This window comes from Cheilinus undulatus, linkage group 3 (genome assembly GCF_018320785.1).
Source record: "Cheilinus undulatus linkage group 3, ASM1832078v1, whole genome shotgun sequence".
NCBI lineage: Eukaryota > Metazoa > Chordata > Actinopteri > Labriformes > Labridae > Cheilinus > Cheilinus undulatus.
In genome coordinates this window covers 34,189,312-34,215,304 of record NC_054867.1, presented here as the reverse complement: position 1 = coordinate 34,215,304, position 25,993 = coordinate 34,189,312, and the positions used below count along the sequence as shown (strand labels likewise).

General features: G+C 39.5%; 1 protein-coding gene across 4 annotated transcripts in view; it reads left to right on the top strand.

Moving 5' to 3' along the window:
* The window catches only part of cacna2d2a (calcium channel, voltage-dependent, alpha 2/delta subunit 2a), a 255,562-nt gene that overhangs the window by 139,565 nt on the left and 90,004 nt on the right, over positions 1-25,993 (top strand). For 3 of the 4 annotated variants that reach the window (XM_041783642.1, XM_041783640.1, XM_041783639.1), the window contains exon 5: positions 18,338-18,382. The exons of the other annotated variant lie outside the window; for it this stretch is intronic. In XM_041783642.1, the coding sequence (XP_041639576.1) occupies positions 18,338-18,382 (45 nt within the window). The remainder of the gene's footprint in view (positions 1-18,337; positions 18,383-25,993) is intronic. 4 annotated transcript variants of the gene reach the window in all.

Genomic DNA, 25,993 nt, shown 5'->3' with positions numbered 1-25,993 from the left:
AACACAATCAGACCAAAAACACACAAAAAAAAATTAACTAAAGCATACGAACAGGTATGTTACCTAAACTTAAAGGTAGCCAGTATAAGGAAGCAGGCACAGGTGTAATGTGGTCACCTTTTCTTGCCATATATTTTAAGTCCAGAAGCAGCATGTTCAAATTTGTTGCAGCCTTTAGATGTTATGATTACTGATGCCGGAGTAAAGATCTTTACTAAAGTCCATTGGTCCAAAATGACTTAGGTGATAGACTATGTTCTAGTTTATTCTGACCTCTAAAGGTATACTCAGAAAGACTGTGGTTAAATTATTGTCCTGACTGATTGTTGTGTAATTATCCCACAGTGCATTTGTAAATAGCTCTCTCTATTTTAGTCTGCTATTTATCAAAGTATCAGGTTTTAAAGCCTCTGTTTTTGACTCTGCTTGCCATGTGAATATATGCTGCTTTCAGAGCTTGGCCTACTTTCGACCAGGTCATATGTGGGTTCATTGACAGTGACTAATGCAGTGAGTTTGATAATAACTGTTGGACTCTCTTTCTAATAGAACAGTACAAACAGTATCCTGACATAATACTCCTCCCTGTGTCAGAACATGTACAATGTCTAAAGGTTTTGTCACAATTTTCTGTCATTGAAATAGTTTGATAATCAAAGAAACTTCTTTGGTGAAATGTAACTTCATAAAACTGAGATTAATTTGTGTAAACAGGTATCTTTGGAGGACTCTTGAACACCTGTAACCAATATTTATATAAATAATAAGGGAGTTTAATGTAAAACAAGATGCAAGCCTCACTTTTAAGGTACCGATCTTTCAGCTAATTGCTTTGATTTTCTGTGTAGTTATTTTACTGATTTAGTTTATCCTTATTGCATTGAACAAATTGCAGGTTACCTTCTCAACACCAACTGGCATAAAGACAAACTGACCGTCTAGTAGTAAGATAGTCTGTCTGTAGTGGGTGAAGACTAGTGCTAAATGACATAGCATTTTACACCCATTATGGTAATGTGCACATGTGCAATAGTCACATCATAGGATGTGTGATGGTAGTCACATGACATGAAGCATGTCACAGTGCCACATCTGTGCTGTTTGATGCAATCCAAACCTGCAGGTTTTCTTATTTTATGACTAATCTTGAATAAAAGTCTGTCTGATATCACTATTTGCAGTCAGAGATCTGAACACTTTGCAGGCAGAATCTATGTGTCTCCTGCATGTAAAAAATGTTCAGGCCATCTGTGACACTGCTGCAGGGTTCATTTTGTAGACTAAAACTGTGACTTAACATGTTGATCGATAAGAAAGACAAGACTGAGACTAGCTAAAAATAGATTTTTGATGACTAACACTCTGACTAAAAGTAAGTTTAGCTTTTATGAAAGAGACTAAAGCAAGACTAAAATGTAATCTAGTTTTTTGCTGGACATTCAAGATTTACAATATTTCTCTTTTGTGGGTAGATCCATCAAAACACAATTCATCTGTAGCTTTTCTGTCTCTGTAGAAGGTAAACCAGGAATCCAGGTTTTGACACAGTGCATAGAACACATTTGTATGATTTGGCACCAGATTCAGGTGAATAAGTGAATAAAAGGTATGACTTAAAGTAAATACTAAAATGCAATCCCTTTCTATGGACTAAAACTAGACGAAAACTTAAAGAGTAGAAATGACTAAAATGGGACTTAAACTAATGGACATTTTAATCTTAAGACTAAGACTAAAACTAAGAGCTGCCAAAACTAACACTGCGCTGCTGCTATCACAGATACACCACCTTGACTCTCCAGGCAGATGCTGAATTATGTATTTATTTATGTCTTACTATCAGCAGTACCTTGTCCTGTTCTCTTTTATATATGGTCCATTAAATGCACTAATATGCTGGTGGTTTATTCTTTACAGCCGTAGGCAACCACTGCAGGGTGAAAATCACAGCTGCTAAACATAGCAAGCTCCCACTTAATCAATAGTTATAGTTATCCATGTGACGTAACTTTAAATGTTGTTATGAATAGTGCCATTTAAGTATCGCAATAGCAAGCAACTGGTTTATTTGCAAAGTTTATGATGAAACGTTTTGCTCCACCTTCTCTCTCTCTTCTCTTTTCCTCCTTCATGTGAGTGTGTGTCAGAGCTTCTTAATTTTAAACAATATTTCATATTGCACCATAAATAACCATTTTGCAGACCTCCTGTTGGCTCTTGGGGAGTGTCAATAGACAAAAATTTTGTGTTTCATTCCATCTCCAAACTATTTAGTTAATGCCATAAAATGGAAAATACTTTGAAGTTATTTTCAACCTAATGAAATAATCAACTACTGTATATATTAGCAGCACCATTATCATCAGCCAGTTGTTTAACCTCTCAGTTTCCATCATGCACTTGCTCCACATGATGACCACTGTTGCCTGGCTGAAGGAGGGTTGACACAGAGTGCAACACATTGGAACAGAGACACAAGATTGGATGAAAGAAAAGGGCAGAGATTGTGGAGATTGGAGGAAGACATGTACTTTCCATCAGATTGTGATGTGGCAGCTGCTGTACGTTTGAAATGCATTAGTGCTAATAGCTGTGCCATTAGGGGAGAGAGAGTCGCTCTGTTGATGGGTTGCCATGATGAAACCAGGGAGAGGGGAGGGTGACAAAGAGCGGCATGGAGGGAGAGAGAGGTGTAAGAGAGAAAGCAAGTGTGTGAGGGGAGGAAGGTAAAAAAGACGAAGAAAACGGGAAACAGAGATGGAGCCATCTTCCAGGCCATTTACCGCAATCATCACTCTCTAATCAATCAAGCCTTTCATCATAGGACAACACAATCTCTTCTTGTGCCTCTGCCTGTGTCTCTCTTCATCTCCACTCAGCCACCCACTCTCCAACATAACTGTGGTGTTCATGTGACCTCCCTCACTCTCCATACATGTCCATCTGAACTCTGTTGTACCCACCAATAACATTTATAAAGCACAGAATCTAGAATGTAGAGTCTTTCAGATGCTAACAAAATTTACTGTTCCTCATCTTTTAACAATCCTGGAAAAACACAGCATATGTTCAATGTAAAGCAACATCTTTTAACAATCCTTTAAAAAACACGTGTTCTAGGTAAAGCAGCATTTAGACATAGATTTCAACCACATTATAAGTCACAAAAGTTTCACTCAGAGGTGGAACATGACCTTAAGTGTGAGCGGTACTGGCTAGAGAGGCAAAGTGTTTCTTCACTTGACCAAGTTGGGCTCCTTTTATAATACTTCTATTTGAGATAATTGGCTCTTCAGAGGAAATGAGTGAGAATCATTGTGGCGACTCTCTGCCTGGCCCTCGAAGCTACCGGCTCCATTAGCAACAGAATATATTAGTCTTAGGAGGGCTGCCTTTGACAGATTCAAATTCAGATTCTGGTTAAATGGGAAAAAGTGAAGAGGAAGCCTCGCCCTGTTTTTTGATTTCTGATCACTCTACCTCCAACACATCCATTTTTGTTGGGTCTCTCTCTGTCTTGATATTTTGAACATATTCAGAACATCTTTTTTTTTTTTTTAACCATATTCATTGGGAGAACTGGGCAGATATATGAGGGGTTGCACATGAACTGGGATCTGCTGAAGGGACTTAATTAGAGATCAGGACATGTTCAGTGTCCATAAAAATCCCCTTTGGATGTTTCACCCTTTTATTAATTTTATAAATCAACCAAACAGATTTATTCAAATAGTAATGTCAGAAGTGATTGTAGTATAAAGGCACATGTGTTTGAAAGGTCCAGTCACTGGCTAACATTACACCCTGAAGACAAAAAAACACTCCAAGCAACTCAGAGAAAAGGTTACTGAAAAGTAGAAGTCAGGAGTTGATACTAAACATCCCCAATGTTCAGTACAGCATCAATAAATGGAAGGAATATGGCACATGTGTAAATCTGCCTAGATCAGGATCAGCCAGCAGGATACCTTTGACTATTCAGAAGGAGTTACAAGCTTCAGCAAGGAGAGACTCTGCATACATCAACTGTTGGCCAGGTTTTTCACCAGTCAGAGCTTTATGTGAGAGTGGCAAGAAAGTGCTGTGATTTGGTTATCGAATCTACTACATACTGACTTGAAGGGGATGAATATTTATCCTATCACATATTTTACCTTGTATAATGTTATTTCACTGACATTACTTTGTAGAAATCTGTGTTCACTTTGACATTAAGGAGTTTTTTTCCATAATTTGTGAGGGTACAAAATCCAAATTGTTTTGATTTAAAGGGTAAAACATCCAAGGGGATGAATGCTTTTCATTAGTACTGTACTGGTACCACAACAGCATCAAGTCCCAAATCCATATTTCGCTAGAACTTGAACTGCCTACTGTTTACAGAGTGAACTACCCCCACTCCCCTCAACCTTTGTAAAAACAATCGGTGATGGCTGGCAAATGTACCCAGGCCAATAGCTTTGAAAAAACATAAAGAAGTGGCATCATGTTATGCTCATTTTGTTTTCTGTATTTCCTGGGCAATATTTATGTCTCTTTTAGATGTCGCATGCAGACCTTCAGAAAACAGCAGCAATGTAGAAGTGAATTCTTCCAGTTGGTCTCTGTCAGCACCACAACCACCAAAACTCAAAAGGATCTCCATAACAGAGGCCAGAGTGGGAGTTTGGAATACAGCTCTGTGAGCTCTTTTTAAATACACTGTGCTTATTTCAAACACGGATAAGCATAGCCACACATTGTGTAATCACAAATAAACTGCATCTATTTTCATTGTGAGCTGTTTTTTTACTCCTTATGGCTGCTTAGAGACAGAGTGCTTGCAGCCTGCCGAGCACGTAATGGAACTCATAAACAGTGTTATCGCTGAATCCTGAGCCATGCAATGGACTTCCATCTGCTCGCCACTGGAAGGGAAAGAAAAGAGGAGGGGGCTGTGCAGAGAGAAATTTTTTAACAGTATACAATTTTACAGAGCTTGCTTCATATCAAATGTATCTGATGGTGAGGATTCCTCAGTAGAAAGTTAATTCATACGCAGAGGTACAATGCATCCATAAAGAAAGCTAGCAGACGATATGAATCAAGCCACATTTGATCAGTTGGTATTAAGTCAATGTAGACTTTCCTACTCCTATATTGACTGAAGCTTCTCCCTCTTGACCTCTATCTTATGTTATAGGGGTATAGCAGCATTTGTATTAATCTCACAGTTTGGTGCACATAGCCACATGACGATAATGTCTAAATTCAGAAAAAAGCAGTCGCACACAGCAGTATATACACAGCAGTCTTAACTGTTTGCTAACCACTATTAACCCTCTGAGCCCTATGCTGTTTTTTTAACCATTGTGTCTTGGCTGGGATCTCAAAACCAAGGTATGTCTCCTCTCCTGGTTCCTGCCTTCTCTCTCTCCATCAGCTGCAGCTCTGCTCACAGCTTTGATCAGGCCTTTGGTTGCTGTGGTGACCCAACAGCTTGGTAATTTTAGCTTCTTGATTGCAGACGGCTGTAATTTAAGTGGTGCTCTCCAAGGTAGTAATGTCCCTTTCTTCCATTTTTTTCCTCTCCTTTCTCCATCTCCTTCCCCAAAATCACCCCTGTGGCTTTTCTTTTTTTTTTTTTTTAAGATCTCACCTTTATGATCCCCTGCTGCTTCAAGATAGGCCTCTGTAAAACTTCTGAATTTGAGTAGGGAGACTCTCTGCACAGTCTCAGGTGACTCAGAATGAAGGAAGCACTCAAGAACAGGAATAGTTTATGAGAAACTCCATAATAAAAAAAAACAGAATGATAAAAGTTCAGGTGTGTCAGTAAGCCTTCAGTCAGTAGGAGTATGTCCAACTGTGATGAAGCGCTAGCCGGGGGGAGGGTTGAGAAAGTGGCCCCCATGTCTAAATCCTATTGATCGATCTCCCTGCCTCACAGGAGATGAGAATCAATAGTCAGAGAAATCCAGCAAGCCATGCAGCAGACCCTGATTTTCCCATTTCAACACATGGCCAACACCCATGAAATATTATTTCAAAGGCCCTTCTGGTCAGGGCAGGGTCACTAAAAGAAAGAAGTAAAAATGGACAGGTTGCTTACACTCAGTGAATAGATCTATGAATTAATTCCTTTTGGTTTGTTTTGTCTAGTTTTAAAATTTATTGAGCTTCGGCTAGCTTTTTAAATTGAGAAAAATATTAACCAACACCTTTTTAGTCCATTTATAGTATAACTAAGGGGTGAACATCAATGTTATTATTGTTGCCTTACACCTGATGGAAACAAGGATACCAAACATACATTTTGATTTTTGATCAGACTGAATCATTTTAGCAGGAAATAGTCAGAAACTACCAGGTTCCAGCCAATCAGCAGCTTCTGGAGTTGAGAGATGAAGCCACTTTTCAAATACCCGAAGCTCCAGTTCTTTAAAGGGACACTTAAGGCTTTCTGCAATAGCGTGTCAATTTTTTAAGATATGTTTTGCACCCTCAGTGACCAGGGAGTGTAAAGGAGCCCTCTGTGGCTCTGGGCTGAAACTAGAGAGGAGAAAAGTGCGCAAATGTGGGACAGATATTGTTTTTCTACAGCAGGCAACATTCTGAATGTGTCCTGCTCTGAGACAGAAGGACAAATTCATAATGTCACATTTCAGCAATATTTTGGTAGAAATGTCCTTAAATGGATTATCTTACCAAAAACAAAGTTTACAATGAAAGGTTGACATTATACCTTCTCTCCCCTGCTCAGTCATGTAATCATAAAAAGGGTATTCATGTGATCCAGATCATGTTACATTTAAAAGAACACTGATAGCCCTCTATATTTCTGTCAGGAAATGCACCAAAGCTAGCATCAAAGCTACAGTGATATTTATGAACACACTAGACGCCACTAGAATCTATGACAAAAAAAAAAAAATTCAAAAGTAAAGATCCTGATCAGGTAACACGGTTGAAATACTGATCCCTGTTCAGAAAACTGATCATTTCACTGGATATAGCTAAAGACCATAGATCAACAGCAGGTAGAGTCATTTGCCTCTCAACTAGCAGGTTGGATGCGTCATGTGTGGATGTGTCATTTTGCAAAACTCTTCAGCCCAAATCGTTCCCACTGCTGCATTACTGGTGTGTGAATATGGATGGCTGGGTGTGAAGGGGATTAGATAATACTAGTGCTATTAGTTCATCTGAAAAATAAACCTGATAAGTTCTAGGCTCTGTAATTAATGAGTCACATATGTTTATAATTTGAGAAAGATAACTGGTAGATGTAATAATGGTTGTAACAAACAAAGTTACTCTTGCCAGTTGTGTCTTTTTTATATCTGTTTTCCCACACAGTGGATATCTAGCTATTACTCTGGCATGCTTTTACAAGGTGATGCTGCTTGGAATTACTGTACATTCGCATCCCTTCTTGAAACAGCAGACAATAAACCAACTGTTGACTGATCAGTGACTACTTTCACTTTTTTATATCATGGCTCTGCCTTCTAAATCTTGAAATATTGTTACTTGTCTATAATTTTAGTTGAAAATGTTTGAGATTATGTCATCCTGGAAGCTACATGTACATCGTCGTTAGCTATATTGCCCCGGCCAGTAATGATTAGAAGGTACCTCAATGCTATATTTTAGGCTTCATTGTGTCAAAGTCTATCAGGGTTTTCTAGGAACGTCAAGTTTCTAAGCAGCCATGTTGTTATTGTGACAGGCTTGTGACATTACAGCAGAGGAGAGATGCCTGCTCAGGTGTTAGTGTTTGCTTGCTGCATTCTGTCCTGGCCGTCCTTGGCACCCGTCTGCAAATATCTTAAAGAAGGCTTCCCTTTGTCATTTGAATGTTCAAATCATTGTGAGGGACAGCAAGGCATCTGATGGAAATGATTACAGGGTCGGAAATGACAGGTTTCCTTTGGCTGCCGCTGATTGTTGATTGGCCACTCTCAGTTGGCATGTAAAGAGGAGGTGGCAACTTTTCAGGACTCTATGGACTTGCAGTGGTAAAATGGCCGCAAAAAGCTCTATTCAACCCTCTAGGAAAGATAGAACCTGGACCGGGAAACACTTTTCTCAGATAAGTGGGGCTCCAGTATCATACCAAGCTGCAGTGCAATTGGACAGGCATGTCCAGGCTGAATTCTGGATTGTTTGTGATTGGTCAGCCCCAGCTACAGATGCCATAACAAAAATGTCAGACATGGATAATTGCATTTCCTTTATCAAATCCCTCTGGAATCCCATGATAGGGTTAATATTGCCATGGCCTGTTTATCTTATTTGTCTTTATTTGGTGTTACAGCACCTCTTTCCTGCTTCCCCTCCGATGATCAGATTGGGGGCTTGTTTGGGAGGTGTTGGCATGCATGTGTCATGTTGGATAGGCTTTTTATCTGGCGCTGTGTCCATGCAGTGGGGTGATGCTATCAGCGTTAAAACCTGCTCCTCAATGGAGCCCTGTCAGCCAACAATGGAGAGCTGCATTACCCAGAGTGCAGCAGGACAAAGCCTTCTTTCCTTATCGTGAGGCTGGAATATTCACAGACTGATTTGACTGCTTTTACCAAGGGGAAGTGTCAGGCTCTGAAAGAAAGAGACAGCAAAGCAGAGATGGGAGGGAGGGAAAAATGGAGGGAGAAAAAGAAGAAAGAAAAGATTTCGGTGACCTGGAGGTTGTTTACAAGGACTGATATAAGGAACAGAAATCACAGATTCTCAGAGGGAAATTAAAGGCATGAAATATAACCATGGCGTATGTAACCTTTGCATAATTTTTAAATAATACATTCAAATGTTACAATTATTAAAACCTCTCTCTTCCTTAATTGTCCTCCCTCCGCCCATCTTCTGTTGGGTTGCTGCCCATCTTGGTAAGTCTTTGAAGTGAAAGTGTTGTTAGAGGAGGCAGGACGCTCTTTGCAAAGAGGAGCAAGACATTGATGAGATGTGCATGGAGAATGTCATTCACTTTGCTGAATTTGCACTGTGTATTGGAGCTTTAATCTGGGGGCACATTTGTTTATTGGCATACAAATGAACATCTGCATGGAGCTATGCTTGGACGCCATGGTCACAGCAGCTCCCTAATCGCTTAAAAGCCTGGAGATGCAGAGCATGCCAATGAGAGAGCTAGAGAGAGAGAGAGAGAGCAAGGGGGAGGGAGAGAGGCAGCCGCGCCCAAGGCCTCCGTCATGCACTCCTTTATCTGAGTTTCGTTCACGCTCAGTGTTTCCTTCGCTTTTTTTTTTCTTCCAGGCCAACAGTTTAATTTCCACTTTGCTGCTCGACTCTTTATTGACTTGGCATTATAAAGAGGATTCGGAGTGACCTTCAGTGTTTAAGACAACAGCCATATTTTCAGAACCAGACACCTCAAACAACATGTCAGCATACATTTGTGAAGTGATGCCACTGAGCAACAAATGGCTTTTCCAAGATAGAAGCACTTGGCAAATAAAACATTGATTATGAAGAAACAAAAATAAAGTGAAAATCCTTGTATCACACAATTAAAATAAATGTTATTTCTGAATATTAGTTTTATATTTATGTGAGTAGTTGTTTTGTAGTTGGTATTCTATTAAACTTTAGTAACTGTTGTGAAAGAATTGTGACTTCATGGGTGACATATTTGATTGTTTTGAGGGTCAGCTTTTTTATGTGTTGGCTTTATAGTCATTGTAATCTTGTTGGAAATCACTTTTATGGGCTGATGAACCTGTTAAAAAGTTATTTAGGGACAGTACAATCACTTCTCAAATATCATTTTTTACTAGATTAAATGTCTTATTGAATAAGATTCGTTCTTAATGTTTTAGTGTTTAATAAACTTGTTTGAGATTTGTGTTGGTCTTTCCCGCTGCCTTTTATGTATTTATTTGTTAATACTGTTGGTTTCTCAGAAGTAGAGGGTTGAATGTTAAGATACCAGAATTTAAATTCACAGAAGGTAAATTCTGCAGCCAGGGGGCTCTTCATCTAAACACTAAGAAAACATTTCTAGAGACACTTTGCTCAGCTCCACCTACCTCTGCTGCTTACTTCTTTATTTGAATTTAGTTTTTGGTTCGCCCAAAAAGCGCAATATGGTGTATAGCATATGGTGTGTTTACAAAAAGAAAAACTGATGTTTTCATTTTATGGGTGAATTGCACATAATGATGGAGAAAAGCTGTTAAAAGTGACCATCATCCTTCATCCTTCATCCTGGTGATCAGGGGGTTGGGGCATGAGCTGATAAAGTTCCACATTACTGATAGTGCTTCAATGATAAAATGTGCAGCCAATAACTGGGAATAATCACTGTTCCTTACCAGTTAGCAATACAAACAGGAATGAGATAAAGCAACAATACAGCTTCCAGTAGCAGTTCACGCTGCTACAACTGGTAAAAAACAACAACAAAATGATCTGGCTTTGTAAACTCTTAGAAATGTTTTAGGTAATTTAGGTACTAGGGATGTTAGCGTTAACGGGTCGTCACTCTTGATTAATCTGGAAACCTTAGCGTATTAAAAAATGATAACCCAAGTGAATCATGCGAACGTACCTGGGAGTGAAGAGGTGACAGACAGGGCAGACACAGCAAGTCAGTGATCCATGAGGAGATGGCCCAGGTCTGCTTAACGGCAAATTTTGGCGAATATAAGTTTAGAGAAAACCAAAGCAGAGGTTAGCAAAGATGCTAACATCAACACAGGATCAAGCCCTGGTCGTTAAGCTGCTCTAGTGGAGTACAGGAGACCCGCATTAGTCAACAAAACAACAACACAAAGTCAACTAATGCAATCCCTAAATGGTCAATCGCCAACGATTGTAGACCATCAACATGGTTGAAGATGAGGGACTTTAAGGTGAGCAGTTTACATTCACTTTGCAGCAGACGTCATTTGGTACCTGATGAATGAGGTTATTGTAATTTACAAACCATTACAACCAAGCTGAGATGTTCAATAAAGTTTAAAAACTCCACTTTGATAGATATTTATTTTTTCAAAAACCATACTTGTACTTATTTTATCTCAAACCAAAAAGCAAATAAATGTGAGAATTTTAAATGTATGATGAATCACGATTAATCACAGCATTTGATGTGATTAACTTCATTAACTTTTCAGTTAACAGCATTATAAAAAAGATAACATAGGAGTAGTCATTTTTGACTAATGTAGGCATTTCAGTGCAAAAATTCAACATATTGTACCTTAAAAATTAATTATAATTGTAAAATTTAAACATCTCTACCTGTTTTGATACAAAATTAAAAAAAAAATGTCCTTGGTACCCAACTTTTGGTGATTTCTTGTTTGATAAAAATAACAGAGATGATAATGGTTAAAAGCACGTGAAATTGAAAGATGGTGACAAGAAACATAAATTGTAGCAATCTTAACGAGGGGAGCAGAGAAACAGTTATTTCATTTAATCGTCTGTTCTGTGTCCTTTTTAATCAAGCACATAAACTGACATGGCTGAATTGACCTAAACTTTATGGCAGTGACTGTAGTGATAGACAATATTTAGTTGTTGCATTGAAAGCTTCCATCAGTTTTGGCTGCTCCCTAAATATACATAGTTTTACATAGCTTTCAGTATTGAAGTCTAAAGCAGCGCAAGCATAGCTTCAAATATAATTAAAACCCCCACAAATCAACCGTCATTTATGTTCAACAGCCTCTAATGAGACGAAAACATTATTGTCATCAGGACAGAAGGACTTTCCTAGGACGGTTTTAATGCACTGTGTTTGTTTTAGTTTAGTGGAGTCATAAGAACAAAATAGTGAAAAATGTTTTTTGGTTGTACTTCAGCTACTTGGTCCTGCTATATCCTCCATTTAATTCTAAGCACAGTTGTAGTGAAATTAAAGGAAAAGCCATCCAAATACTGTGTCTTTTCAAATATCTGTGAACACGCATATGCCACCAGATAAAATCAGATTCTGAAATTCCCTGAATCAAAAAGACTTGACCAAAGAACAAGACTTAATATTTTATTCACAGGCACAGACCCCTTCATTTCAAGATCAAAGTGGGTAAAGAGCTTTAAGATCTCTGACAAATTTCTACATGTCGATGATTGATTCACTACTGATGAAAGGCATATTTCATGAGCTCACCTTTTGACATATGCTGGAACCTCTGGGCCGTTGGAACTAAAGGGAATGAGCTGAACAAATTTGTTTCTGATGGCTTTATGTGATTTCATTCTGACGTCTCTGCTTTCTGCACTAATGCCCTTTTGCATATATTTCCTTTACATTTCATTCTCCACATGAAATTGGATGTCAGTCATCGCACCCTTAACGTATGTGAATTGTAATACACCTGTGTGTTGTGCCTGGATGTCGTATTGAGAATGGAGTTAGCCTGAGGAATGCCGGAGAGGTCTCACAAGCTAAAACAGCCGAGTGTTTATCTAGTGCGAATGTCTTGAGTCTCACGCCGTTTGACACTCAGAGATGGGATATAAGGATGCTGTGGAATTAGAGAGACAGAGGGGGAGATAGGGGGAGACAAGGGAGGAGATTGGAGTGGAGGAGATAAGAGAAGGAGTCAGAATTTATAGCTCCATAACAGCTTTGTATCAAACTTTACGTGAGCTGCTCTTCTCTGCAGCAAATCAAATTGTTTGGTTTTCAGCTTCTTTGCTCCGGTTGTATTTTCACACCGAGTGAGCGTGTGCGTGCTCATGTGTGCGTGTGCACCTTGTGGGCTGATGTGCTCGGGTTAATGAAGAGCAGTAAATGAAATCCTTTATTGTGTTTGATATAATGTCAGCTTCCATTAGGGAAACTGGTGCTACGAATGATTGCTAGACAATCAGGGCCAGGAGAGGGGTGCTGTGTGTGTTTCTGCGTGCTTGTGTGCACACCCTAGGGCACGGCGGAGGCACAGAGTGTGTTCTGTAATTATAAAATCATTAGCAGGTGTCCAGAGGAGATATGAATATGACTGTAATCTGTCCCCACCCCTGATGGAGTGCTTGTCACATGCTCAAATGTCAACCTGTCTCAGGAAGCCCGTTGAGGGAGCTCATAGCTTTAAATTCAAAAGATTCAGTCCCAGTGATCACAGTCAGTCATCCCATGTACCCGTACATGTGACGGCTTTTATGTGCCATACACTTTTCGATTGTTACCCTATGCCTTCCTGGACTTATCATCTGTCAACATCCTCTTCTCATGCAGGAGCGCCTAGTTTTTGAGGCCTGAGTTCTTGAAATTAGATTTTATGTAAGAATAGCTGACATTAAAATAACATGCAGCACATGTCGATGACAAGAAAACAAGCAGGCATAAAAACACCCACACGGTTAGACTGACTGACAGCCATACAGATGAACAAAAGACAGGCAGCCATGTATCTGGTCAGACATAAAAACAAGCAGACACTGTAGCCCTGGCGAGGAGACAAAGTCACATTGTAATCTAGAGCACAGGGCAGTTTCTATAGCAACAGTAGGCATCTAACCTACGCGCCGCTGCTTCTGCTGAAATCTGAAATTGGGCGAGAGGAGGCTGGTACCGAGGATGGAGAGATCGGGGGAGATGAAGATAAGACAGGGCAGTGTGAGGGAGAGGAGGAGAGGAAACAGATCGAGATAAGGGTGAGGAGAGGAAGGGAGGAGGGGGGAGATTGATGTTAGGGAGCGACTGGAGATCATCACCTGACCTCAGTGTTTGTCTCCTGTTTGGAATTTGTTGGTCCACTCAGCATGATAGATTTAATTTACTGATAGCACTTTATGTCAGTGGGACTTTCTCTGACTTTGTGTGCCTCTTTATATGAGTGCATGCACTCACTCTTGTTCTCAATGTACATTTCTAGTATATTAGTATCCCTATTCATGTGATTATAAGCTGTTTGTGTTTATATGCTCCAGCAGGATGCTCAGGCCTCAGCAGAGATGGATGTGGGATAATTGCTGGCTTGGTGTTGTATTAGATTTGTGTTTAACCCAGACCCTGAGACCATAGAGACCTGTTACCAGCTGCAGCAGATGACCATGCCGACCTGAGGGGCTGCTTGGAGGGTCGCAGTGGCCTCCGATTCAACCACATGCTGCCACCTTATGTGCGCATGTCGGAGTGTGCTCTTGAAGGAGAGGTTGCTAAGTGAAGAGCTCATTTAATGATGATTAGAGGTTTAATTTTCCTCCTAACACAAGACAACATGGCTTAATACATAAGTTCAAGTACAGTTCATTTGTTGTGTCATTTGAGGCTGTAATAGCAACAAAGATGTAATGATTTTACTCTGCAGTAGCAGAGGTAATGTTATATAAAATGGGTCATCCCAGTAAATTTCATCTCCATTCTAAATTTCCCTACGGGGACATTAAAGTCTGTCTTATCTTGTCTTATCTTATCTTATTCCTCATATCCAACAAAAGACCCATTTATACTCTACATTTAAAATGCATACAGATACAGATGGCTGTTTCTGTCTGTACTCTGGGTTCATATCGTCCTTTTTCATCCATTCTCTCAAAGCTTACGGATACGTACCAAACATGGTAATGCCACCACAACCATGGGGGCAGTGCTGAGCTATGCTGCCAATAGTTCAAACCAGAGGAGCAAAACATAATGAAGAAGAATCATTTAAAAAAAAAAAAAATGTGTTATAACTTTGTGTAATTATAAAACATAAAAAAAGAAAAAAAACATTAAAGAGCAAATAAGACCCTGTGTCATAATTATTTGATACATACATTAAACCCTGATAATAGTTTGTAGTGTTTCCCACAGGATTTAAGGAAACAATGGTGGGGGACCCCAAACCTTTTAGGGGGTACTGATTATAATTTGATTAGCCAATTCTGGCTATCAGTTTTTTCCTCAACTGTCCTGACAATAAAGATTTTAAATTTTTCACATTTTCATTTCTTTAAAAAGTCTGTTAAGATTACTTTTTACTCATCTTTAATGGATTTTTATTTTAATGTTCATAATAAGATAATAACTATCTATAAATGTTTTATTTAAAAAAAAAAAACATCTTCTCAACTGCAGCAGGTCGCATGACCATCTCAGATTTTAAGTAAAACTAATCTCTATCAGGAAACTGTGTCACAGCCTTTATTATCTGTATTAGTGTTTACTTGTATTACATAAAAAGAACAGAGACATTTACAGCAGCTGTATTCTCTCTAACTCCTGAAGGAATTATCCAACAAATAACTAAAATCAGTGACTGTTTCACTCTGCTAGAACTGAGAATCTTTCACCTGACTGCCTCTTTCCCTTTCTCTGCCTGATTAGTGGGTGTAAAGGGTTTTTAACATGGTTTATATCAACTATATATAGTTGTTATTTCCTGTAAAGTGATGTGTCTTACTGAAGCTCAGTCTTCTTAATCTCACGCTCACACACTGAGGTCTTGTCACTTGAGATGTGAATATTACTGGAATATTTATTTAATTCGATTTTAAGGTAGCGCGCTACCTACCTAGTCCTCACGCATGTCAGAGACACGGCAGTAGTAGAAGAACCAATATGGATACGCAGATCCTACAGGGGTACAAATTGGAGAGGAACAAAAGTACCTGAAATGTTTCAAGGCTTTCTCTCTTGTAGCTTGAGTATCTGAAGAAAACTGCAGAGCATTTGTCCGTGCCACACTCCATGAGTCCTGCGTGGCTCACATAGAGGTTCACTATAGCAGGCCAACGGGATATCAGCTTTATGAAAATGTGACATTGGTGGGCCAATCGGACTATGGCGATAAAAATTAGGACATGGTGGAGCACCACAGTTTAAGAGATTGATCAGATAAAACAAGTTTTGACAACATTTTTATACTTTAAAACTTTATTATCCAGATACAGATTCTTCCAAGTTACTTTGGGCCACTAAAAACCTTAAAATGTCTTTATCTGTATGCCACTATTATATGAGAGATATTCATGTACTGCTTTTAAGTGCTGAATGATGTGACATGAAAAATGTTGGCGATAGCTACATAAAGAGACATAATGTGTGAGTATTTTACTAATGCGACTTATACAAAGGATTTAGTGTACATGGCTATTACAGAATGTACACTGCACAGGTTTAGCTCAAGTAAAGTGATATGAACAGTGTAAACAGTGAGGTAAACACAGCTGTCCAGCTGTGCAAACAGACATGATGCCATGACAGAAGGAGAACAAATATAAGAGAAAACCAAGCACAGAATACCTCAGAATAGCTTTTAGTACTAAAAGCCTACAGGTCAGCTTTACCTATCCTTTGAATGTTATAATCTCAGATGAACAAAAGGCATCTCCTCATTTAGATTAAATGTTTAAATGGGTCCAAAGTTATTGTCTTTTCATGGACATTCAGTGATCCCATGTGCCCTGTGTTTATCACGTGTCTCTACTGATGTATCACAGTTTCTCCTTTGATTTATTATCTGTCTTTTCCTTATATTGTCAGAAATAAAAGCTGTGTGGTAAGAAAAGGAATTGGTGAAGACGAAATACAAGAATAGAGCTGCAGTACTGGACTCACTCTTAGCTCTCTCTTCAGTATTGTGAGGTGTGTGTTTGTTTTGAGTGTTTGGTTTGTATGAAAGAAGCTGCTGGATGGTGTCCCTGGGGTGAGAGGAACCGAGCGTTTATTTACAGGAAGCAGTCCTGAATAATGAGTTGTAATGTGGCAGTACTGAGAGTAAACTCTTCAGAAGCGAGGGACCAGTCTGAGCAGGACTGGGCTTCAGATCAATCCTGCTGGCAGACACAACAACGCTGTTGCTCTGCCACAGTCTCTCTCTCTCTCTCTCCTTCTCTCTCTCTGCAGACACTTGAGCTATTTTTAGCCCCAGCAGCTCTTTCCCCTCTGCACCCACCGCCACCATCAACACCACCCATCTCTCTCTCCTCTCTGTTCATCCCTTCATATCGCTCTGACCTCAGATTCCATCCTAACCCCCCCAACTTAACCCAGTATACTCCCTGAACGACCCGCTCTGATCCCTCCACTCAGCTCCTTTCCTCCCATCCTCACACCTCCTCTCTCTATCAGAGCTGAGGAGGCAGAGAGAGGCGGGGATGCTGGCTAAGTTGAAGGGAGGGGGTTAGATTGTGCTCATCCACGATCTTGTCCACGCTCATTACTGGAAGACACAAGCTGCATCCAGGGCCAGACGGCCCCATGTTTGATGTCAGGGTGCGTTTTGATCATTTTGTGTTTCTTTTTACTGGATTGTTAGGGACTGAGCCGAGCTGATGACTGACTCTCTGATTAGCACTGGAGGCCAGCCAAGACCCTGGTCGTGGTATGTGGAGAGGCTCTCGAGCCAGAGGGAGCAAAAAGAGAGGGAGCTGATGGAGAAAGAGGATACATGTGTGGCTAGGTGTATGCGTTAAACTAAATCAGGAGAGTAAAAACAATGAAGGGCAGAGGGGTAAAGGCAAAAAGAGGCTAACAACTGTAGAAAAATACAGAGCCAGATGGCGTGAATGGTGTGTCATGACTCCTTTTACCTATACAGTAGACTCTCTTCCCCCTTTACCAGACCATGACCAGTGCTCCTCCAGTGATGGGGAAAACAGTTGCCGTGTTGCCCTTGAGAGCACGACCTCAGCCAGCCTCCTCGGGATGATGAGGCAGGCCCCCACGACCGCCGCTCACTGCATGCAGCCCCTGCCCGCCCTCTCGCCTGCCTTTACGGGAGATAAGGACTCCGGCGCAGGGTAGAGAAGTGCAGGGAAAGCTGGGTGTGGGGGGTCTTTGCTTGCAGGCTAAAGGACAGGAGCTCTGCGGTTTAAGGGCTCAGTCTCAGGATTCAGCTTGTGACTGCTAACTTTAGTTTTTGCAACACAATTGCATACATTTACATTCTTTTCCTTTTCCCTTTCTACTCCTTTCCTCCTGTGAGAGCTGATTTCCTAGACTGCAAACACAGCCAGCTGAGGTTGATAAGACTCCCAGAGAGACTAATATTTTGAGTTTATTCTTCTTTCTCTGCACTTTATTCCATGCCATACCACACCACCACACACACATACATTATTTAACAGTCTCCACAACACATGAAAATGTTCCTACGGTGTTTTAAACACAAGTTCGAACATGAGTCACATACATCACATCTTATTAACAAAAGCATTGTCCAGATGCATTACATCCTTTGATATCTTTTACAGCTCACTGCTCTCCTTCTCATAACTGTCACTCCACATCACACTACTCCTCCTGTGTTCTGTGATGCTGATTATATTCTCATGCTGAACGGTGTGATGGAATATAACCACGACTCTCTCTAGCTTACCACCGCCAGGAGTCGGGCTGATATAGACTCTGCTATATCTTTTCTCATCAACTGTCTTTTCACTTTTCTTTTCTGCACAGGAGAATGCCATTTCATACTACGATTCCAAAGCGGATTCAGACTATGTGAGTACGGATCGGACCGCTTCCCCCCGCTACCCAGTCTGCCTGCCGTAAAACCTCCCTGAAATCCCTACCCACATCCCTACCCAAACCCTGCCACCCTTTTCCTGCAACTCCAACCCCACCCTAGCCCACACTCCTTCCCCTTCTCCCGGCCTCCTTGGTGTTGATGCTCCCCTCCTCCAGTTGCAGGCCCCTGGGCTGTCTGTGTGTGTTAGTGAGGTGACACTGCTTTATGGTGAGTCGCTGTGACAGAGCAGGGGCAGGCCGACATGCATGTGACAGTGACTTCAGCTGTCCTCCCCCAGTCCAGCACCCAGAGTTCCTCCCTCCCTACTGACCCTGACTAACTGCGGACATGAACTGTAGTATTGTACACCTCCATGGCTAAAAAGACACATATGAAAGTAGGAATTATATCACACTCACATACACTAGGACAACATTTTTATCAAGTATGTCACTTATACTGAAGAATATAAATGACATTCAATGAAAAACCTGCAGGCTGCATAACTCACGCTCCTCCAGAAAAACTCTGCAAGTCACTGTTGGCATCACCATGCAGCAGCCTTCAGCTCCTCCGTAGGGTAGGTCACACTCAGAGCCCGTTCCTGCTGATTGATTCAGTTTCAAGGAAGAGCGCAAGAATCCCCCCATAGATCGCCAAAGCACAAAAAGATGTGAGGAGAGTGAGATAGAGAGGGGAAGAGAGAGAGGGAGGCGGAGGAGCAATAAATCACAGTGTGATTTTCTCTTTGTGCACGCCACTCGTGTGATTAATGACACAGCGCTTTAGGGCCTGTCAGCACATCTAATTGGAGGACATCAGTCATCATTAACGTGGCACACTGAGGCCGAGCGGGTGACACACCCCTGACCCCCACTTCACCAACCCCACACCACCCAAAGACAGCAGCAGAGGTCAGGCAGAGGTCATTCGTCATCCCTGCAACCCCAACGGTCACCCACCAGTGCTCTGCTATCTGAATCTTGATTTCCCTCAGGGTCACCCCTTCTGGATAAAACTCTGCTACTACATTAAAGATCCTGTACTATTAGGAAGATATGATTAGATTTAAGCTTTGGAAAGGTAAGTGATTGTTTGGCTCTCTTATTCAAACCTTGTCTCCTCTGTTCCCTATCCTTTGCTCCTTTGCTCCAAACCTTGTTCCTTTTTCCTCTGTCTACTGTACCCTTCATGTAAGTGTAAATGGTATATTTCATTTTAAAGGTATAATATGCAACATTTAAAAAATAAATGAAGCAGAGATCAAATATATCCCAACTTAAAACGGTATATCATTAAAGAATGTCTTAAAAATTGAGTCGAACTCTCCCTGGGTTTGTTGTTCACAGCTCTGGGTTCACACTGACAGGACAAAAATTGACAGGACTCCTGTGCTTGCTCAGAGTCTCAGGCATGTTTCATACAGGCTTTTTCATATGAACAACTTGCTCTTCAAAGGTTAGCCCTGCTTGCTGTGTAGTGTAATAACGCCACAGTTTTATCGCAAGAGTGAAACACAGTGACACTGACAGACTTTTCAAACAGAAGAGTCTAAAATACTTTGATAAAGAATCAAATCAACTTTGGGGCGCATATCTGAATGGAGATCAGTCCTGCAAATGGCTCGATCGGAACACTGCAGGAGGAGTGTGTAAGTATGGCAAAGGGCATGGTTTATTTTGATCTGAGAGACTGGTGTTAATTGTTACGTCCTCTCTGAAAGTTGCATATTATTCCTTTAAGTGAAAATGACCTCATGCAAACTCCTGCTCAACAAAGACTTGAGGATGTTGGATGTTACGATCTAGCTTACAGGTGAAAAGGGAAGTAGCATAAATGCAGATGGTATTTGTTAGGCAAAAAGGTAGTAAATAAAGTCTCTAGGGTTGGAAACACTGATCTTTCTGGTAACAACCAAAAATTGAAACAAAAATTACCAGAAAATCCAATATACAAGATGCATTTTGATGCTTGCTTTTACATGTAATAAGTGAGCTCTGTCCTGTTTATGGATGCGACCAGTGTATAACTATGAAATGCTGAGATGTGGGCTGTCATTACCTCAGTGCATATGCTCCCATCAGCCACTGCATGAGCCCCGATGCTACTGAAAGTTTGGCTCCCGTTCATTGTGTATTGAAAGCTGCTGATTGACTGCTCAAAACATTCTGGTATACATAGTGATGTACGCCAGGCTGACAGCACCACTTTTTAACTGCATTTCTCCTCCTTAGGCCATAATCAAGCATTCAAATATCAGTGGTGTACTGTTCTGTAAATGAACCTTGTGGAGTGCTGATTTGATTGAAAAGAATGACCCAAGGCAGAGCTTAACTACTGAAATGTTGGCTTGCCATAGTGCAAAGTCTACAGTGCATTCAGAAAGTATTCTGATCCTCTTCACGTTGTTAGGTTGTGGCCTGATGCTAAATCTGAAAAATTGTATTTGTATTCTGATTAATCTAGATTTTTTTTTTTTTTTTTTTGGACTTAAAAATCACACTGACAGGTATTCAGAACCTTTGCAAAAACACTTAAAATGTAGCTCAGGTGCCTCCAATATCTCTTGATCTTTGCTGAGATGTTTTTACACCTCTATTGGAGTCCAACTATGCTAAAATAAATTAAATAGACATGATTTGGAAAGGTCTTATTTACTGGTACTCATTATATTCTGGATGTTATAGTCACTAACTGTGCTGACAAATGAACACAAACAACATGTCAACAGCCCCCCTAGACCTTGTACAACCAACAGAATGATTCAAGGCCCATTGATAATTAATGCCTCTTAACAAGAGCTAAGTAAAGGATATGACATATTGTTTGGAAGCTGATCTCTTAGGAAGTTGCACCCAGACTTTAAATTGTTTGGGTGGGGGTCTTCCTCTGATTGATGGATTGTTATGGCTGGACACAAAGGTGGAAGTCATATGCGCCTTTATTTTTTTCTCCGTATTTATTTTAGATAAAGGCTTTAGGATCATTCAACTACCTTTTTTCTCATCAAGTTTTCTCCAAGTTGAGCAAAATATGACTCTCACGTTTTCCTCACCATTGGTTCAAAGACACATATTTCTCCAAACACAGACAAAAATTAGCCCCCTTAAGCCTCAGCCTCCATAAAAGAATATAACCTACGCACCAGCTGGGAGCAGACAAAACATCCTGGGTAAAAATGCAAATATCCTTTGGTCTGTATCATCCCACTTTCCCTGCAATATATTTTCTGTTGAGCACAAAAGTGTTGTCAATCGCTGTTCCTAGGTAGTAATTTACTTCAAGGGCAAACATGAAAAATATACATTATTACAAGGCTGTTTATTCTAATGTTTAATTAAATTTAAAAAGGCTTTTCCTTGTTGCTGTTTTTCTGCATTTGATGAATATGTTAAAGCAACTATTTACCATTTGAGTGCTGTTTTTTTTTTTTTTTCTAAAGGATTCCTTGTTTGTTTAAAGGACTGCCTTCTTTATCTCACTCTTCCTCTGTCTTCCCAATAAACACAGCCACCCACACTCACACATACAGGGTCGTAAGCGACACGCTTCAGGTGAGCCCTGCTTGGCTGAAGGTGGGAATGAAAGAATCTTCAAAATGTCATCTCTGGCCTCTTCAGCCTTTAATTAAACCCGGGGAACAGGGAGATAAAATTAACAAATTGGGTAATGAATCGAGCAAAACAGGTGGAGGATGGTTGAAGAAAATGAACCAATCAGTCTTTCCAGCGTGGATTTATTCAGCTCCTAATTAGACGCTGCCTCGGTTAATTATGATTGGGCTCTTCTAAAGAAAAAAAAAACCCTCTGTGCCCGACATTGACAGAATTAGTGCCAGACTGAGTGATAAACAAACACCTCAACTTCATGGCTGCTGCAGCTGAAAAGCCAGCAAGCACCTGACCCAATCAGGCAATATTAAGGTAAAGACAACCTGTGGAATTGCACCTCTTTTATTTACTGTATGACACATGTACTAAGCCATCATTAAAACTGAGGATCTGTTTGGGCAGACATTGCCATATAAACAAACAGGCCCTCTTTAAGTTTTTACTATTAGCATTTGTAGTTGAGTATGTGTTTAATTACATGTCTATTCTTTTGCATGAGTTGCTTCAGGGTTGTGTAATGTTATTATCAAGCTAAAAGCTGCTTAGAAAGCTGTGGAATTTACTCTAAATCCTGTCCTCTTTTCTTTTGCTTGTGCAAAAAAAGAAACAAGACATCCTTACAAGATTACAGCAAATACATGTTTTACCAGTGCTCTCATATCCTTATGCTAGCTAACTGCTAGGCACATTAAAGGAAAAAAAGTCTTAAGCCTTTTTATCCATGAAATTGCCAGATTGCAGCCTCAGATCGTGTCCCGAAGTTAAAAACTAAAAAAAGATAGCAAGCTTTTCTCAATACTTCTCTATACTTAAATGTCAAAGAAATCATGTCTAACCTGCTTTTGAAAGGACTGTTACCATTAAAGGTTCAATGACTGCAAGCTGTATCCTCATAAACTTTCTATCACCTGGTTGAGGTTTTTTTTACTCTTTTTTTTTTTTTTTTTTTTTTTTTTTTAAGATTTGATGGGACAGCTGAAGAGAGATAGGAAATATGGGAAGAGAGGGCTGGGGAAGACATGTGCCAAGACAGGGAATCAGTCTCGCAACCACTGCATTGAAGACTGTAGCCTCTGTGGGCACCTGCTCTAACCACTGAGCCAAACACACGCACACTCACCTGGATGAGGTAATGACAACTTTGTGAGAAAGTAAAGCACCACCGACTTCAACAAAAAAAAGTTTGCTCTTCTTTATTAAAAGTTCTAAAACATTTTTTTCTTCTTTTTCTCTAATTTGTCTTTATTATGATAGTGTTTCATTTCAATGATGGAGGTCACAATAGATGATGGAGGTCACAATAGATGTCATGATAAATCATTAGCCCATATGTATTTTCTGTGTCCTTACATTATAAAGCCCTCTCTGTATGACATGCAGATAGAACTTAAGAATATTATTGATGATGGGCCACCGGTAGCCTAGTGGCTGGTTCATGCCCCCCATGAACAGAGGCTGCTGTTCTTGAAGCTGGTAGCCCAGGTTTGAATCTGACCTGTGGCTAATTTCCACGTCGTTTTTCCACTCCCACTCTTCTTGATTTCCTACCACTCTCCTATCTCTCTAATAAAGGTATAAGGGTCAATGACATGTCAGATTTTTATCGTCAAAATCTATTGTTTTCTTTTGAAAAATACTCATTTGTTCTTCGAAATCCCTCAGTTTAAAAACATTTTCAGTATATTTGAATGATATGATTAGTTTTATGTTTTGGCATCTCAAAACCTAAAAAAATGTCCGGTTGTGGAACCATCCGAGTGAATGAACTGATTAAAAATGGCATTTTAAGCTTGTAAAGTTCAAACTAGAGTACTTTGGTTTGAGTTTCTTGTTGAAATACATTAAATAAACAAATGTTACTAAAATATATGATTTTAAATTTAGTAATATCACAAAATAGTGTTTGTCCTGGAATTTACAAGTTTTCATTTTTCTGAAAATAAATTGATAAAAACAGACTGTAGCATAAATTATCATCCATTGAACTCCAGCAGACATTCATGGCATTAAAATTGTTTATAGATCCTTTTTAAGTAAAGATAAAATAATTCCTTTCTTAGCCACAGGTGGGTGAGTATACTTTCCATGTCAAGTGGTTGCCTGTTTAGTGTGAGATTATTTGCAAATGTCAGGTGGCGCAACAAATTAATGAAGTCATTGACCCATAAACAAACACAAAAATAATAATAAAACTTAGCTACTATAATTAAATGATAAAATACTATACTAAAATACATGAGTATTTTTATGATAATAATAATAATAATAATAATAATAATAATAATAATGAACAAACAAATATTTATTTGAAAAGGGTGCCAATGCAGAAAGGATAATACCAACACCTAAATGAAAACAATAAATGAAAAAAAAAAAACAACTTTTAAATCAACATGATGCCTCTAAATCTCTGACTTCTTTGTTCACTTTTGGAGTAAAACTCTACAATATGATTTTAAGAGAAGAAAATTCCAAAATGCTTTTATTTATTTGATGAGGCAAAACCATAACTACCTATTTATTACCGGCTGTCCTATAAATATTATTGAGGTTAAATGTATATTTAATAAGGATGCACAGCTACCACATTGTTGGACCAAATACAAATGATTATTTGATAATGCAGATAAAGTTCGTAAAGCTATTTTGAAATTCATTTTATTTTGATCAGAAGTTTTTCACTTCCCCTCTCTGCGATTAAGTAGTGTTTAGTTTGCAGTCTGCTCTACCTTTGCTGTCTCCATTATGTTAAAATCTAACCAAACTGAAGACATGATTCCAGGTTTGAATACTTAGGGTCATTACCAAAACCAGTATCAGTAACTCTTCATCCCTAAAGTTTAACATCAAGTTTTTACTGTAAATGATGTACGTATTCTTGGTGAAATCTTGTATGTCCTCATATAAGAGTTAAAATGAGATTTTTTTGTTTGCTGTCATAACACCACATTGTCCCTTATGGTGACTTTCAGTAAGACTACACCACCCCCCCCCCCCCCCCACACACACACACACACACACACACACACACACACACACACCCCCTCTCTGTTACCAACAACAGCTTGTAATTGCATTTTAATAGTCAATTAAAGTTGGCCCATCAATCAATTTCAGCTGTGGACATGGGGTTTTGATTTAATTTCTCCCAAAAACAAACAGTTTTTATCATGTCACATCCAATTAACCCATGCTGCTCTATTAAAGTGATAAGAAATGTGTGTTACAGTCACACAGTTGTTGCTCTCAAAGGTTCATTCTGATGTAAAATATTTCTCTCCAGCAGTAAATATGAGGTTTTTCATTTTACAAATATTTTGTAAATGAAGTATAACTATCTCAGAGTTCAGTGCATTACTATACACTTCTTAGTTGATAAGAACGATTTACCCTTGTTTTAATATCCTACATTTTAGACTGTAAATGGGACCTGTTCACTACTCTGTTTTCTAAGAATGCATCTGACAGGTTTTCAGTGAACACTCAAAGGTTTCATGCTGAAATCAGATGAAGAATAAGCCAATAAACTGAGCCAGAGAGAGGGGGTTATATCTTTTTTTCACATCCCACAATCTCTTCCTATCCCGTGAGAACAGACACAGATTGTTCTCCATTGATACGTTATCAAGATAAAAAGCTTAAATGTCACTTTGCTTCTTTATCTTTCGGCTTTCTTTGATAGCTGACACTTTCCTAATGCAAAAAAATGTGTGCCTGGCTTTCTCATAATTTACAGTATTGAGGCTTAGAAATGTAGAAACATGGTGAATTATAGACACTTTTTTTTTGTCTGAACAAAAAAAAAGGCGAGAGAAACGAGAGTCTATGAAATAACGCTATCATTCGAGTTGGTAAGAAACTAAACCGTGATTAAGTGGTGTTGGTTTGCAGTGATTGTTGAGGTTAATTTGTAGGCACCTTGTATGTCTGTGATAGTCATCTCATTTACTAATGAGTCTCTGTTTGCTCTGATACCTGTTGTGGTTTTCTGAT